At 33.6% G+C, this 18,628-nt stretch overlaps 1 protein-coding gene across 1 annotated transcript in view; it reads right to left on the bottom strand.

Moving 5' to 3' along the window:
- Positions 1-16,098: 16,098 nt before the first annotated feature.
- The window catches only part of LOC106670571 (calsenilin), a 46,264-nt gene continuing 43,734 nt past the window's right edge, over positions 16,099-18,628 (bottom strand). The window contains exon 5 of the mRNA XM_024228564.1: positions 16,099-18,496. Coding sequence (XP_024084332.1) covers positions 18,452-18,496 — 45 coding nt within the window. The 3' untranslated portion in view covers positions 16,099-18,451. The remainder of the gene's footprint in view (positions 18,497-18,628) is intronic.

Raw genomic sequence — 18,628 nt, forward strand, 5'->3', positions numbered from 1 at the left:
GACATGCTGACTTCTCCCTCTTGCCCCTTCCGAGGGGGTGGTTAACATCGTGTGCCGCGAGTAAAAGGATACCCCTCGATGCATCGACTAAGTCTCCCACACACTCCCTAGATAGAGAAGACAACTCTATATCCCTTGTGTCGGGGCTCCGCTAGCGTCGAAACCTCCGGATGCGCTCCGGTCGCGGTTTCGATTTAAGTGTAATCTCTAACCACCCCCTAGAGGAAACCAGGCCTTTCGCCCAGGCGTAGGTGGATGGCCACCCGGAAATAAGGGCCGATGTTCCCAACTTTACTCATGGGTGTCGAGACCCATGAGGATCTTTAACGTCCGGACCTATCCCCAAGGGGACTTCTCAGACGCCTAGTGCTCTCGAAAGAACACCAGGAAGATTTTACATGCATGGACTTGTCATATGACCCGTGGCTAGTGAGGTGGTGCAATGCTAATCAAGTTCAGAAGTGCCCTAAAAAGGGCACATCCATACATGTGCCTTGAAAAAAGCAGTTTTGTGGTTTCCAGCACAGCCTTTGTGCCATGCCTTTCACCACCCCCCGAGAGATAGAGAGGCACTCTATCTCCGGCTCCGGTTGGCCGGTACCCTCCAGCTAAGGTACAATTTGTATATAAACCACGACCACCACGAGTCCAACCTCAATTAGTAGAGCCGCTTGAATACTCCACTCCCGAGGTTCAGTATTATTTTTAAGGTGGGACTGATCGCCCACCCGGGAGGTCATACGAACTCCCTACTGATGCACCCTTGCCTGAGGGGTGCGGGTTCAGTAACCCAGGAATCCTCTGCCGAAGCAGAGGGGGAGAGGGAGGGAAAAGGAAACGGGTAGGAAGGATAAGGAAGGTAATAGGGATATTGCCTCCATCATTGGCTACCCCCAGGCACCAGGGTTGATGGTCGGACTTTGCCTGGCCCCACAGGGAAGATGTCCCTGTGGGTAGAAAGTAATAAGGAATAAGGGCCGTCACGAAACTGTCACGTCACTGATGTGTGTGAATCGACCTTAAGGCTTGAACGGTGACCATCTAATGAATGGACGGCTAGTCCGCCAACAGAGTGGAGATCACTTTACAACTATCCTTTCCGAAGTTGTGTAGCTAACGTCGCTTCAGTCTCCGACGAGAATTGGCGGGTAATGTTGTCGATGACAATTTGCGGATTAAGGGGTTTAGGTAATTGGGTAATTTAAAGTGACGTTTTTCTACCGGGATTTAGCAAGATCGTATACGAATAAGATTTTTAATTTGGATTCTGTTAATATTGGAACGTTTAACGGTCCGTGCAGTTCAAGTCCGTATGCTCAAAATGGGCAAGCAAGGCAGTGTGTAGTCTTTTTTAGTTAATGTAAGTTTAGATCGGTTATTACGTAATCATTTAAGCAGTGTGAATTTTGTATTTCAATTTTACGTTTGAGTCTCGTATGAGAATTCCATGTAAATCGTTTGTCGAGGTACAGTCCATGGTTCGCAGCGGGAATAGGAAGATTATTGAAATATATATGTGAGAAAGTGTTTTTGTTCAAGGTAAAAACAATGTATTTACATTTATTTCCGTTTACCTTCATTCTCCTCCATTGGCGGCGCCATGATTCAAATTCTGTGTGATTTTGTAAATTACCCGAAGCTGTAACGGGATCTTTATCGAAAGTAAATATTCATGTGTTTTGATCTAAGTTCATTCTTACAGTCTGGGATTTTGGAGATTTTGTATTTTGTTATGAAGGGCTTTCAATGCTTTTTCTATTGGTGTGATCAAATTTACAGTAGGGATAACATTTTATGAGATAGCGGAGACTTTATGGATTAACAACGTGAAAGATTGGAGTAACTTGAAAAGTGAAATATCTCGAATAAAATTGAGATACAGACTTTATACAGATTTTAATACAACTTGCTATGTAGGTTAACCACCTGTATTTATTATCTACAGTAAAAAGTGGTGAAAGGGTTAAACTCGAACAACTCATGCTGGGCAGTCACTGGACTGTACGTAAAAATAAAATTAGAATTTCACTTATGATTAAGACCAATGCATTTAAATTTTAGTGTGTAAATGTGTCCACAATAATGTCAAAATTGTCATGTTTTAAAAGTTTTAGTAAAAAGTTTCTCTAAATAGAGAACATGATTGTGATTAAGAAATGATGTCTTCATTTTTGTCCGTGGTTCGCCATGGAATATTTTCAATTATTGATTTAAATTGGATGTCCTCGGCATGACAAGCTGAAATACAACGCAATTGAAATCTTTTATGACACATTATTCTATTTTTAATTTATTGCAGAATTGCAGAATAAGAAATGCAAATTGGTATTTCAAGAGAAAAATTATAAATGCAAACACTGTCTTGAAGTTTTGTCATGGCAAGTGGGGTACCAAAAAATTGGCACCACATTCCAAATTTACTTTACATGGAAATTATCTGGATATAATTGATTTCAGCTTTAAATATTATATCGTTGTATTAAAAACAAATCTAGGATAAGGCCAATTTGAAAGCAAAGAAAAACAATTAGTTCTTTCGTCAAGGTTTTGAAGAATATATCCGCTTCATCAGGAATTTGAAATTATTGTTAATAAATTTTTAATTCAAAATTTATATGTGGTAATTAGTCACCGTTAGTCGATGATTATTCGGAAATCTTGAGATGCGGTTTGGTATGACGTAGGTTTCAGAAAAACCTTTTCTTTATCGCGCCAACGTTTCGATCTTTATTCATCTTCAGAGCTCAAAGTGTTTGTTTTCTGCGTAAGTGTGCCATTCCTGCGTGTCGTGTTGAGAGTGCCCTCTAGCCTGAAGATGATCTAAATAAAGATCGAAACGTTGGCACGATAAAGAAAATGTTTTTCTGAAACCTACATCACACCAGACCGCATCTCACGATTTCCTAATAAACAAAATTTACATTACAACTTGATTTTTTGCGATTTTTAAACATTTAAATTTGGCATCCATAGGTCGTCACGATTTCTCATTTTGTCTTTTTTTTACATGTGTTTATGTAATAAAATTTAAATTAAGAAAGAAAAAATTGATAACGTTTCAAAGATCCGATATATGAATTGAAAAAAGCTAACCAAAACTTTAACATAAACTTTAATAAAATCATACATAGCTCTAACAGAATTTTGAAAGTATGAAGGTGGACTTGATTTTTCGTTCTGTCTTTCCAATTATTGTAATCAATTAAAACAAAAAGGAAATCGTTCATTTTGAAAAGGGGTTAAAATCCCTTTTTTAAATGTTTTAAAAGAATCAAAAACGTATTTTTGTCCTATTTTTTTTCCAAATTTTTGTCTAATTATTTCAAAGGGAGATAAAACACCTGTAATTTGTCAAAGTTCCGTAATTTTAGTGTAATAGTTATCTAAAAACACGGGTTTCCTTCTCTAGAAATGACACGTTTTCATTTTTTGGTTTTTCGAAATTAACCCCAATTCATTTTATTAAGCCATGTTTCTTTTTTCAGATTTAAAGTTTAAGAAGTTAGTATAAAAGCACGTGAACGTGAGAACAAGAAAAATTGGAATTTACGCGACAAACAAATTAATTAAAATGTGTGGTGATTAGTGACCGTTAATCGATAATTATTCAGGAATCGTGAGATGCGGTCTGGTGTGAAGTAGGTTTCAGAAAAACAGTTTCTTTATCGTACCAACGTTTCGATCTTTATTGAGATCATCTTCAGGGCTCAAAGTGTTTGTCTTCTGTGTAATTGTGCCATTCTTGCGTGTCGTGTTGAGAATGCAAGCCCTGAACATGATTTCAATAAAGATCGAAACGTTGGCACGATAAAGAAAATGTTTTTCTGAAACCTACATCACACCTGACCGCATCTCACGATTCCTGAATAATTATTAATTAAAATTTTTTAAATAAAAAGCTTCAACCGTAAAATAACATAAGGATTGTAATGATATATTTTTTTGATATCCACATTATTTTTTAATTATTGCAAGTTTTTCTTCGTAGCCGATAGATCTGGAATGAATGATAGGGTATCTCCAGATTGTGTTTTAATAAGTACAACTTTCTCATACAATGCTGTCAATCAATGGTTTGGCTCTCAACACAGCATTTGTTAGTGCCTTCAAGCTATTTACAGCGAAGACTTCCTTTTTGAAGTATACTTTACCTACTGGAATTTCGCTTGTTTACAATATCTTTTATTCATTTTTTTTTCGAAGAGCAAAATGAATTACCTGTGCTTTCGCTTTTTGACATGATTTTATGAAAAAAATGAACTAAAGCTTAGCTAACAACACGTTGAAGGAAAAAGGAAAGGTTTGATCTTTATCCAACGACTGTCCTGGAATACTCATTTTCAAAATGAACGCTGGTGATTGGCTTAAATTGAACGGTAGACCTACAAAAATGTATTTAATTTGTTCATTTGGAACCAACGTGTAGATGACTTAGGGATCTAAAACTGCCGGAGTTGAACCCTTTTCAAATTGAACATTTATATTTTTAAATTTATTTACTTATGGATTGAGGTCACGATAGCTCAAGTGGTAGAGCAGCGGCGTATCTAGCTAAAGATCGTGGGTTCGAATACCGCTCGTGACACTGACTTTTTTATCTCAATTAAAAATCTTCATTAATTGAAATTTATTAACTGGTCAAGCGGACCACGAAAATCAGTGAATTATTTACTTATGTTTACAGCTTGCGCCAATTTTACAATGCATAAAACATACAATACAATATTTGAGATTTAATATTTTAAAAGTTATATGAGTTGTGGAATATATAACCTACCCTTAGTGAATTTAGCAATCTACATACTATTACAATAAGTGCTGAAAAAAAATAATTTGTATGACTGAATGGAGTGTTGGATAAATTGGTCTCATTAATTTGACAGGTACATTTAAATAAATTGGTTCAAACAGCTCTGGACTCTCTATTACATAGGTTGACAGGTTAGCAATTTATATAAGAATATAATAACCCATATGGTTCTTCTCATTTTAAGAAAATCAATTTTCATCAAATTCTAAATATCTTAATAATCTAGTTTGAACGTTTACAATCTTATGGATGTATTTTGAATAACATGGAGCCCAAACCCGACAGTCAAACTCTAAATCTGATTATAGAAAAATACAATATCTTTAAGTACATTATATTATTCAAATCTCTAGAGCTCGTTTTTAAGAAGCGAAATAGTTTAAAGCTTTATTTATAATTGTTTCTATAAAATCAATAAAAGTCAATAAATAATATCAATAAAAGAAAAAGATGTGTGAGCCCCCAAGTCTTTTGTGGAATTTTGCACATTTTGTAAGTTTGCATTTAAAATATCTATATGTATATTTTTTTTATTGTATTTTTATATATGTATTTTTTATAAACACCAAAGCTATGATTAGAATTGATAGAATCTTGCGAGGAAGGGGGGAGCTTTTTAAAGATGATTAATGATTAAGAAATTCAATACGCTTTGATATGGTTGTGTAAGAAAAATCTCCTTTATAGATATGTACAAATGTACAATCGTAGAATCACAATAATAACTTGTCTTACCTACTGTACATTATTTACTGAGCAAAATAGCAAGATTAGGCGGAATTCTGCTTATTTCGTTACTAATCAGGTCTGATAGAGCAAAACAGCGAGGCTAGACGAACCTCAGCTTATTTCCTAACCCGGTCTGAAGAACATACAGCGAGACTAGACGAACCTCAGGTTATTTCCTAACCCGGTCTGAAGAACATACAGCGAGACTAGACGAACCTCAGCTTATTTCCTAACCCGGTCTGATAAGCAAAATAGCAAGAATAGGCGGAATTCTGCTTATTTCCTTACTAACCAGGTCTGAAGAGAAAACAGCGAACTAGGCGAACCTCAGCTTATTTCCTAACCCGGTCTGATAAGCAAAATAGCAAGAGTAGGCGGAATTCTGCTTATTTCCTTACTAACCAGGTCTGAATAGCAAAACAGCGAGACTAGACGAACCTCAGATTATTTCCTAACCCGGTCTGATAGAGCAAAATAGCAAGAATAGGCGGAACTTTACTTATTTCTTAACAACCAGGTCTGACAGAACAAAATAGCGAGACTAGACGAACCTCAGGTTATTTCCTAACACAGTCTGATAAAGCAAAATTGCAATAATAGACGAAATAGAAATTTATTTATACACAAAGTTTGTAAGGGTTTAAGAAGGTTTGAAAAAAAAACGTAAATGGTAAATTATTGTAGACGTATAATATCCAATTTATACATCATTCCAATACAAATATCATATATAAAAGTTATTCCGTTTTTGTCGGCATTTTGACCGTCCCCTTCCGTCCTGGTCCGCCTATTCTCGCTGAACCTTTCGTCCAAATCAGTCATTTTAATTGAATTCTCTTGCCGTCGTCCTTTTTCTGATTCCAATCAAAGTAAAATGGAATCGAAGTAATCAATATTCAATCCACTCAGACGGTAGCTGTATAAATTTTTTTTCTCAGAAAAATACAATATATTTATTTGCAACTATGCGTTTTAATTAAAGATTTAAATCACATGGGGGCGTAAACGTACATATATAATTTTGTCATGTAGTGGTGAATAACTGGCAGTTTCACAGTGTGTATAAATTAATAAGTTGGTTTTTTTAATTTATGGTTTTGGTTTGTTATTTAATATTTTTGTTGTTACAATGGTTGGATTTATTCAAATTGTTTGACTCGACTTTGTTTGACTCGACTTTGTTTGACTCGACTTTGTTTGAATCGATAATCAAGTTGAAATTTCATCGCATTCGCCAGTTCTTTTAATGCCCATGAGACTAAATTATCGTTTTGTTAAATCACCATTAATCGAATGGCCAATTGGATGACCCGAAAAAACAGGCATTGATCTGCCTGATTTAATTTTTTTTTACTTACTGGCAATAAATCTATGACGTTCGGTATAATCGACAATTTTTGTTTGCTAGGTCCTGGTCGATATGCAAAAAGAAAAGGTTGCGTTTTTACACTGGCTGTAAAAAACACAGCTTAGGAGCCCCAATAACTTAGTCCTTTCTCAGTGAACTACCCTCGGTTTATTGTTACGGACCGTCTGTACATCGTGGTAGCAGTTGATTAAAGGGTGTAAAGTTCATTACACAAAAACTGCTTAAAGCCACTTATAACGATTGCTCGCCCAGGTACGTTGACCCCCCCCCCGGTTGTAAAATTACTTTCATTATTTATGTTTCTAGAAGAAAAGTTGTTAAATAAAATAAAGACCGTCTTTATAATGTTATTCCAGGTATGTACAAAATTTTCAATCAATCGAAGATTGTCATCGGCCGTCCCCCAGAATTTGTGAAGGCGAACGGAAAGGCTCGGTATGTTTTTCAGCATGTTAACAAGACTTGGCCGCTTCGTTAAGCACGCATTAACCCAGGACGAAGGATTTTTTTCGAAGAAAACCACTCAGCGTGACGATTGGGTCAATGATTCGTAGTCCGGCGTAATTCCTTCGGAGGGGGGGTATTCTGCATAATTAATTATATTTACGACGTATTTGTAACTTTAATCGATCTTAATCCGATCCTCCTTTAATAATAATTTAATGCAATTAATTAGAGAAATTTTACTGTTCAATTAAACGCTTTGTTTCCGACGGTTTATATTCAGCTGTAGGTAGTATTTAAATGGCTAATAAAATTTAAATCATGTTATAAGTATTTGTTGTGATAACACAACCGCAGATCACATGACAACCATTTTCAAAAGATCTCGAAAAGGCAAGAGAACAAGAAAATTGTTTTTTTAATTTTATATGAGTTAATCAGAAAAAGATTTGTAATTTTATACGTAAATTATTAATTATTCAAAAATCGTGAGATTCGGTCTGGTGTGAAAATTATTAAATTCGTTAGATTTCGTGGTCCGATTGACCAAATAACTCAATTAATTAATCTTTATGTAAGGTATTGGTTGAGATAAAACAGTCAGTGTAATGAACGGGATTCGAACCCACGACCTTCGGCTAAATATACCTCTGCTCTACCACTTGTGCTATCGAGATTTCGATCCTATACTTTACATACATAAAATACCTTACATAAAGATTAATTAATTGTAAATTATTAATTTGAATAAGTATTTCATTAGAAAGTCAGAGCCAAACAAATGATATTTTCATTCTTCTCAAAATGATGTTAGTAGAAGGGTTGAGGCAATAACATTTTTCAAGCTTTTGAGAAAAAATAATTTATTAAAGCTTTTACACTAAAAAACATAAAATGATTAGAAAATAAGCTCAGCATTTTTCCTCTCTTAAACTAGTGCTGATAAACACTTTTCTTGTATATATCAACTCCGAGTGTAATATTTCGTTTCTTTTAATAAAAAATATGTTAAAATTGATTATGTATATTTGAAACATTTCCTTTGTGTATCAATTCCTGCCGATAAACTTTATGATTTCGCTTTTTTAATTGAACATATTTTAAAACTATTTATACTTATGTACGTATTTTCGAAACCGTAGGTTGCAAAATTGTGAATATATGGTCAAATTCGTTAACCATCTAAATTATTAATTGAGGTTTTAAAGTCCTGATGAAGAATATCCCTCGAAAGCTCAACGAGGGGCCGGGTGTTTTCTTTCTGACTTCATCCCTGAACTTTTTAATTTTTTTTTCTGAAAACATTATCTTTGCAATATCAATTTCGGTCGTTGCGTGATGAGTCCAAGTACAAGCAATTTTTCCTGGTGAGAAAAATTTTTGCTACTTGGAAAATACTATCGATTGATATTCTAGTTTGTAAAAAAGTGTCGAAGTTCAATTTGAAACTCGCCCTTTACGTAAGTATAGGGTGTACTCAATATTTCTGCTTATTTTATTTCTGTACCATCAATGATTTACTTTCAATCTACATCATCTCATTTTGTAAATACATTTCAGTGAGAACCTGGAGCGAAAAGAACCAAATCAGAACCGAATTCTGTGGGTACTCTGGACGAAAATCTAGTGGACGACAAGTGGATGTATCCAATGATTTCCTGTTTATGTAAATTTGATCTAACAATTTTTTAGATGTGTCACTTGTTAAAAGTCAAAAAATTAAGTGATTATTTCAATTTTTGATTTGTTCTTATATAAGAACCAAAATCAATTTCTTCTGTAGAACAGATCCGTTTGCCACAAAAGTTTTCAACCAGGGTTCTCAAGGACAAAGACGGTCAATTTAACGATTCAATTTAATAGCAAATATTGCATGGTATAACACGGAAGAATATGTGGGATTTCCCCTAATCACATTCAATCACTTTACTGGATCCGTCTATTCTCGCTGGTTTACGTCAGGAATTGTGGTACAAGGCGAGAAGCCGAAACGCGCGACTGAAACTTAAATCAGCGAGAATAGTATGGACCCAGTATAGTGAGTGCCGATACCCCACAGAAATGAGTAGGATAAAAAGCAGCAACGCGTCTGGCATACCAAACCGCGAGTAGCAGGCCAAAATGGTCGAAAGACCAAACAGTTCATCACCCTGCAGATTGAAAACGACTTACAGTTCAGCAAGTATTCATCCACTCGCAACTTACATCATCATCAACATAGTCCACTTTAATCAAAAGTGTTACATTTACAGAAACTTTGGGTTGTCTGTCCAATTATTGATTATTTCTCTTGTCCACCACAACCTTCTTTCAATTCGAGTTGCTAGCCATAGAAACACGTCCACATGAAATATACAACAAAAACGTCAAGTTTACACCTGTAACATTAACAGATAGCTAGGCAACTTTTAAGTATTTTTAAGCCTAAGAGATCAACTTAAAACTATTTTGACCTAAACATCCTAAAAAACGGATTTAAAAATCCTAAGGCTTAGATTTAATGATGGAATATGAAGCAACGAGGCAGCTGAAATCCTTTCTAAAAAGGAGCCTCGGGACAACACAGGACAAAATCTATTTATATAGCCACAATAAAAAAAACTGAATCTTGGGATTACTAAATCAGTACAACAAATACTGGGAAGTAGACTAGCAAAAAGACTACTCGCAGCCCTATGGCGAAAAGAGAAATTCCTTTTCAACAGAAAGGGTCTAAAAATCTGTTCCAGTAGAATTGATCAATGAAGATCTGGATACGAAACCCATGAGAAAAATTTTATACCAACAGAAATCATACATGAAAAGCAGCAATTGAGTCCTAGTTTCAACAGAAAAAAGTTTAAGTGGATAGGAGTGTAACTCTTAAAGTTTTGATTACTTAAATAAACTTTAAAATTAAATTGATTTTTTAAATTTTTATACACGATTACGTCAGTTATTTTTGTTCTTAATTTTACTTAACTATAAATACATTTAATAACTTAATTACTTAATAAAATTTTGTCAAACAAGGCACAAATATAATTACAAAGCGTATATATTTGATTCTGTTTTATAGTGTCCCATATAATCGAATGACACGGTTATTAATGAAATAATTAAATTAAACCATTTTGCGAAACAATGGCACAAATTTAATTAAAACGCGTGTATAGTTGAGTCAATTTTATGGTGTTACTTATAATTAAACAAAACAATTATTAAAAAAAACAATAATAAAAAGTATGCAGTGAGAGAAAATACGGAATAAATACAACAAAAACTAAATTTTAAGATAGAAGAAAAACAATATTTGTTTGTAATTGTTGCCTAGGAGCACTTGTTAAGCGGCAGTAATTTTTTGAGACCTTGAGATAAGAATCTTTTTCGAAACAATGGAGATGGATGAACACTGGATTCACGGGAAAATCCAAATTAGCCAATCAAACCAGTTCTGACTGGGGTTGAACAATAGTTAATGCAATTAGTACATGCTTAATAAATTAGTTCATAATCTGGTCAATAATTATAAAAATACTGTTTCTATGTTGTACTAATTGATAGTTGACCAATTTACTGGGCCCATCTACTCTCTCATAGGTTTGCATACTCAAATGCGTTCGACTTCACGCCATATTCAGTGAGGGACGGCCTCTAAAGCGAATAAGTATAGATTGTTTAACATGGGAAGCTGGGTATGTGCTTCCCAGGGACTGCAGCCTTCTGGCTTATTGTACCTTCCTAGTTCTTTAGTCCAGTCTAACGATTCTATCCTTTTCCTAAGGAGTACCAGGTCATTGACTGTTGTTTCTACAGTTCCTTTCCCTGAGTTTTCTTTGTTTCCCATGTCTCTATTGAGCGGTTGCTTCCCATTCGAATATAATATGGGTGGCAGTTTCTTTCTCCTCATTGCATAACCTACAAATTAGGTCATCATTGAATATACCATTTGGTGTTCAGATGGCCGTGACCGGTATATTGTCCTATCACTCCCCTGAGTTTTACCCTATAAATTGTACTGAATAACTGTATCAATGTGTATTGAGATATATTCTTTCAACAATATTCATTCCATATAATGACATACTATCGTTCTTCTCTGTTTCTTGTTCCCGTGTCCTCGGCCAGAAACCTGGACGTTCTTCACAGCATGGACCTTCTCCTTTCCAACAATGTACTGCGAAGTAAATTTTATTTTGTGTAATTTTGATATTGTATTTAAACTTGATTCCAAAACTCATTTTTTGGTTGTTGAGTCCTCCTTTTGTTAAAAGAAAGCCCTGACTATCCCATCCCCTGATTACCAATTATACCTTATGCACGCATTAGCCGTTCCTCAGGGAAGCTTTCTCGGTCCATTTCTTTTTTCAATATACAGATATTCCTAGGCGTGTTAACATTTCAACACATACATTCGCTGATGATACATATGATTCTTCCATGTAATTCGGACCCCTCTATAAAACACTCAACAATTTCAACAACACCTGAATGACCTGATGATTCACAAACATATTGTCAAAGGAGAATCAAAACAAATTTAAAAAAAGGGTGCAAAATACATTTTATTATTTGATAGTTACCCATCATCTTGGTCTGCTTCGCTGATCATGGATGGTTCAGACGAGTTTCACCATTCCGCCATTTTCTCCATCGATCGAAACTCGACAAAAGTCAACAAGGAAAGGCGGACAAAGATGGTAAGTAACTGTAGCGGTAAGTGAACTGCCCTAAGTGGCTATGTGCGAACAGTTTTGTTATTCAAATAAAAAGTGTTGTCAGATGGGACAGCCGGCGGAACAATCGTGCACATATTTGTAGCATGCGCCTATCATAAACGACATCGTAATTCATAATTTGAGAGTCGCTACTTCTCACTTAGGCCTATGCCCCTGTAAGACGTAAAACAAATTCACATATGAACTCAAAGCAATTCAGTTTTATAGTCCTTATGCTCGAAATTATACGTTGTGAGAAACTATGTCGTTTGTTCAACCACCAACTATCAAACAATAAGTTTATCATGGCCTTTTCGTAGATGAACGATTGACTTGGAATCCCTGAAAAGACCAGAAACAAACCGACGACGTTATAAATTACTAAAAAGACTGCCTGACACACGATCAAATCAAAGAACTTTTAATTTCCAAGTTGTGATGAGATTCAGAAATCGTGAGATGCGATCTGGTGTGATGTAGGTTTCAGAAAAACATTTTCTTTATCGCGCCAACGTTTCGATCTTTATTGAGATCATCTTCAGGGCTCACTAAACACCACACACGTTATGCTGAGACCTTTCTGGGCATACGGTTGCGATGTGTGGGACCCAAAAGGATTCCAAATTCCAACGTCTCCAATCAATTCCGTCTAAAATTCTCCCTCAAGTTGTAAATGGTCTTTTTTATGTCTGAAAATCATACTATTCATAACGGCCTACACATCCCGTATGTACATGATATATTTAAAAATTCCCATCAATCATTAAACGTCCTCAATAATCTACTAGTACGATAATTATCCCTTCCAACCTTACCAGTAAATCCTCTAAAACGATTGAAGCGGAAGTGGCTACCTTCTCAGTGAGTGACTAACTTCTCATTGTGGCTCAAATGGCACAATCAGCATAAATCGAAAATATTTACTCAATATAATATTTGTAATTATAAATAACAAATAAATTTAATTTAAAAAAACCTTTACTTATAAATTTAAATTGAACCATTTCTAACCGTGAAATATGACTTTTGTACGTTTCAGGATGGGATATGAGCGGTTGAGTTCAGCAGCCTTTGGTTCTCCGGAACTGATGATACTTTCTTTTTCCATGGGGAAAAAACTATCACGATGGCAAGGTCGCCTGACTTGCTGAATCACGGCGAATTCGGTTGAACGATTTCAATCCGGCTTTTTTAAAAAACATTTTTATATAAAGTGCTGCGCGTTCCCTTTGGAAAAAATATATCTGTGATATTCGAAACGTCGTTACCCGGAACCGAGCCGAGGTCCCGAGAATAGCTGACGTATTTCGTATTTACTGCACTTGTGCAAGGGATATTTGATCTCTTCCTCTGCTCGTTTCTGCGAAATCTCAACGGATTAATAAACTGACGACGGCTGGAGTAATCTAAGACCAGTTTCTGCGTTAGCCGACGGGATGTTAATGGGTTTTTGAATCAGGGGGATCAAATAGTTTTATGATTTCGCACAGATGGGTAATTAATTAAAAAGTATTGATAAAATTTTTAAAATAATTAGAAAAAGCTCCTTATTCTTGAAGGTCAACGTACTGAAAATAATGATAAACAATAATAGATTGTAATAGATTTTTGGATTTGTATACGCTCAAATCCGCACACGTACGTACATACGGACATGTGCGGGCATATTCGCTTCTCGTAGTCCACCGGCAATTCCAGATTTTGCTATTTACAGTAAACTTCCGGCAGAGAATCACTCACCTCAGGGCTGTCAGCAGCCTTAACCGTCCAGCCACTGAGTGATCCCGGGGGGGGGGTTGCAGTCAACAGGTCAATTCAGCATCCAACGCATGCAGTTCCACACCCATTCATACTCACGTTCATTCTTATATACATTCACTCCTCTTTACATACCATCCATTCAATTAGAGCAATGGAGTACTCGATATTCCTATTATACAACTAACCTAATTGAGGGTCGACATCACTAATTCACGCTAATAAATTCATTCATTCTTAACAGGATTGTAATAGAATAAAACAGTATAAGTACATTTTATTACTATAATTTAAGTTATTTCTTAAGAACGTAAATAAGTATAAAAACAGTTTAGCCATTGAATTGAATGGCATACAAAAAATGTGCTGTTGCATTGGTACATTATAAGCGGCACAATGTTAATACAATTTTACAATGAGATAATGGTGATGATGAGGATACTATGACACAGAGAGTTGGTCCTCCCAAGCACTGCAACCTTCTAGCTTATTGTGCTTTTCTTAGCTCCTTAGTTCAATTCAGTTGACTTGATCCTTTCTGAAGATTATTGAATTCCTGGGTAATCTTGACACCTGAGATTATCTCTCCATTGAACAGATAGATAATATGGGAGGCAGTTTCTTCCTCATCGTCCATCAACCTACAAATGGAGTCATTGATGAATATACTGATGTGCAGTGGTTTTCCCAGATGCCATTGACCAGTACTAATGCTCCCTTGAATTCTTCTATGTTTAGCAGCACCTGTGCATTTGCTAGTTTTGGCAAGGGTTCTTTAATCATGGGTGTACTATGACAGACACTTTCGAGTTTGTCCATTTGTCCTTTTGTTTTGTGTGGACCTGTGGAGGTGTTTTGTTTTGTTATCCAAATTATAGGCTCTGGGCATTTAGTTGGTCTTGCAAATCCTCCTCTAGCCAGTTACATGCTAATTCATTACCCAAAATTACTTTATGCCCTGACACTCAAGATATTTTTAGTTTGTTTGTTTTCCCAGTTTTTGAATGTATTCGCCGACTTCTTTCAATGTGAATTTTTTACATGTTGTTATGGCCACTTGGCTTGCTCATTAAGAGGATTAATTTTCTACAACACACCATTAATAGCATATATTTCAACTTGATAGACCAATGTGTACTTCTTGTTTGATTTTCATTGCTCAAATTTGGGTTTGTACAGAATATATCTGACTCTTTTCCTTTTTGTAGTGATCTGTATATATAATTTAATTTTTACCTATTTTTGGCTAAGAAAGGATGTTTTTGGGATAAATTGATTAATTTTCTCTCCTACCTGCTGACCTGAGAAATCATAAAAAATTCTGCAATATACCAGTTTTTAATTTTTTTTTTATTTTTCAAAAAAATTAATTATAGACTGTTTACACTATCAAACAATATTACAGCATTTTCATATTTGCAAAAAAAAAATAAATAAATAAATAAATAAAGATATCTAATTGGTATATGAAAAGCATAAATTTATTGTTACTTACAAATAAAATTAGTTCCTAAAATCTGGCGTAGTGTTCTCCTAGTGCTTTCTACAATCCATATTTTTTTATGTTTCATTCTACCAGCTTAATCTAGCTTCTCCTCATCACTCTATTATCCCATTATTTGGGATTAAACAAGTAAAAAAATTATCCATAGTACTGTACATTTTGGGTGTTAGCTGAGCTAGCCAATATATTACAAAGGGGTTATTTTTTTAAACGTTGAAATAACAACAATGTTGATTTCTTTTTTTGATTTCTTAGGTCATAGAATTAATAATAAATGAAAGTAAATATGTACAAATACAAAACCCTTACCTAGCACAGTTTTTTTCACAACAAGCACAATCTATTTTGAAAACTTCGATGTGAAAATAGAGAGACCTTTCCTGTTATTCTTCACTAAGCGATTATTTTTATTACTAATGTGTTAAATAAATCCATTTTTATGCAAACATAAAAATAACTTGGGTTAAATAATAAACATTCTTGTTAGCATCTATGATTGCTGATAATCCAGAAAATTAAAAAAACATTTAAAATTGACAGTTGGCTAATTAACATATTTAATGCATTCTGTACAATGTATTTATTGTACAAAATATAACATAAGGGTTATGTAAACAAGACTTTCAAATGAAAATATATTTATTGAGAATGAAGTAGATTGTGTTAGGATAAAATAATACAAATATTTTTTTACAATTTATTTTATTAATAGGCAATAGGAACAACAAATTCTTTTATAACAAGTTTTCAATGTACAATGAAAATTTCCCTTTTTGTATTTATGTTGAAAAACTTATCAAATACAACATTGCAACTCACCTAATAATCTCCTTTCATAAAGTGATATGACTTAAAATTGTTGCTACCTGGTGTTTTGGCTTTTTAAAATTTTATTTTTGTATTTAATTCAAAAGTGATATAAAAATGGCTCCCACGATAATGCATAAAGCAAAAGTATTAATAAAAAACAACAAAATATTAAAATAGTACATATTATTAGTAAAATTTTTATATTTACCATATCAAAAATCAAAATAATGATATTTCATTTCATTATTGCTACAATTTTCTGCTACAATATTTAATAAACATGTTTTTAAAGTGGGGCAAAATTCTGAGCAATTGGCAAAAATCTAATGACTCATCTAATAATACTCTATTTACAATGAAAAACTGTTTATTTTTTCTCCAACACACTCTTTTTTATTACTTCTGTTCTTCCAATACAATTGAAACGTTCTAATAATTAGCTATTAATTATTGACATTTGTATTTTACACACTAGACTACTAAATTTTCAACAATATCCTATGCTTCTTCTCACCCCATTTTAAAATCTATAGTTAATTAATAATAAACCGTAATTACACATATCTTTGCTAATTGCACGGCTTGTGTTATAAATGTAACAATTATTGATGTCACCTCAGAAACTCGGTAATTTTGTTCTAAGTTACTGCTAATAAAAAAATAAGTGAAATGAACTTTGCTCCTTATAAAATTTGACTACTGATTGCCATGTCGATCTTACCACTCTTCACAATAGGGCACTTAGTATATATTTTCCTAACAATATAATATAATGTAGTATATTCATTATTAGATAAAACATAAAATTAAATGCACAATTATTTAACAAGAGGCAAACCATCGAAAAACAGTATCAATCATTCTACCATTCTACAGCATGGTAAACGAAGGTGTTTCGGTAATTATATTGTAGGTTAAAGTTTGATGTATTTTCTTCCATTTTTTAAAAATCTTCAATCAGTTATTCTTGGAAGACTCATTTTATATGATAGTAACATCAATTTTAAGGACAATATTCTATTTCAAATCTGCCAGGTGTAGATTTCATTTAAATTGTATTACACAACTCATGAGTATTTATAATAATAATTATAATATTATTGACTGTACTGAAAAATAGAAAAACATCTAAGTAAGAAGAAAATTTCATTAAAAGAAGTATATTTTCATACTAGAAATCCAGTAACTTATAAACTGATGTTTTCTGTATATTGCGGATTTTCAAAATTAATGAAACCTAAGATTTAAAAAAAAACTCCAGAAATGTTAAATTTTGAAATAAATAATTCAGCACAATTGAAATATATACTAGTTTCAATCTCAATTCAATCCCACCTGGCTAATTAACTTTTAGAATGGTAAGTAGGAAATTGTTTTGTTAAAAATAATAGTCATAAACTCAAGTTATGTTTCAAAAGTGCCATTATAAAAATATCTCATAAAGATCTGTCCAGATATATGTGAATAATGCTTAAAAAAAGAAAGAAAAACAGAAAACAAAAACTGATCCCCTTGCAGTTGCAAACACTATTTTGCAACTGTATTCTCTCATTTTAGTTTTGATTTGAAATAAATTTCCACGGACGGAGAATGATTTGTTTGGAAATGTAAAAATATTGCCTGATAAACAAACAACAACAACAACAATAATTTCTAATAATTCTTGACTAGCGAACATGACAAAATACACTAATACTGTTATTACAACAACTAAGGAATTGACATAAAATCGATTATGAAATTTAAACATTCATAACTAGAGTTATTTATTTAAAAGTAATAACATAATCGTTGGAAGAATGTTTTCTTCTTAATTTTAGACATGACTAGTTTTATTAGCTAAACATTTCTTCATAACATGAACCTTTTTAATTTTAAAATGTATAACAAACACTGATCACAATTAAATTTGCATTACTTGGTTTAAAATCACAAGTTTTTTTTTTTCAGGCCTAAATATGCACATTTCTTAACAAACTTGTCCTCTATCATTAGGCCCAAGTGGAAGAATTGTTTTTGTTCTGGTTCAAAATATATGAATGTAACACCACAGAATATCAATTTCAAATTTACAACTGTGAATAATATGACATAGTGTTTTCAAAGAATATTAATGGTACTTGACAATCTTTTGGGCAAAGGAAGAAATTTTTAATTTTTGTTTTTAAAGTGTTGGATTTATTTTTATTTTACAAACTAATTACACCCCCAATCAAGTTCAGCGCACATTTAAGCGTGTCCTGCACTGCACATTTGTCACTTTATCGAAAAATTGTATAGTCTCTACATTTCTCTTGAACAAAGTTGACCCTTTACCCACAAGTTCGGCATCATTGACCATCGAACACTCTTAATGACTGAATAATCATGTCATCCTGAAACAGAAAAAAACAACACCGTGAATTAATTAATTTTTTAAAATAAATAGTTTGTGAATCGAATAAAACATATTTGACTATTGAAATTGATCTGAGAACATAAACTACCAAATCATTTACAATTTATCA

The sequence above is a fragment of the Cimex lectularius genome, unplaced genomic scaffold (assembly GCF_000648675.2).
Source record: "Cimex lectularius strain Harlan isolate CLEC.00 unplaced genomic scaffold, Clec_2.1 scaffold153, whole genome shotgun sequence".
Lineage (NCBI taxonomy): Eukaryota > Metazoa > Arthropoda > Insecta > Hemiptera > Cimicidae > Cimex > Cimex lectularius.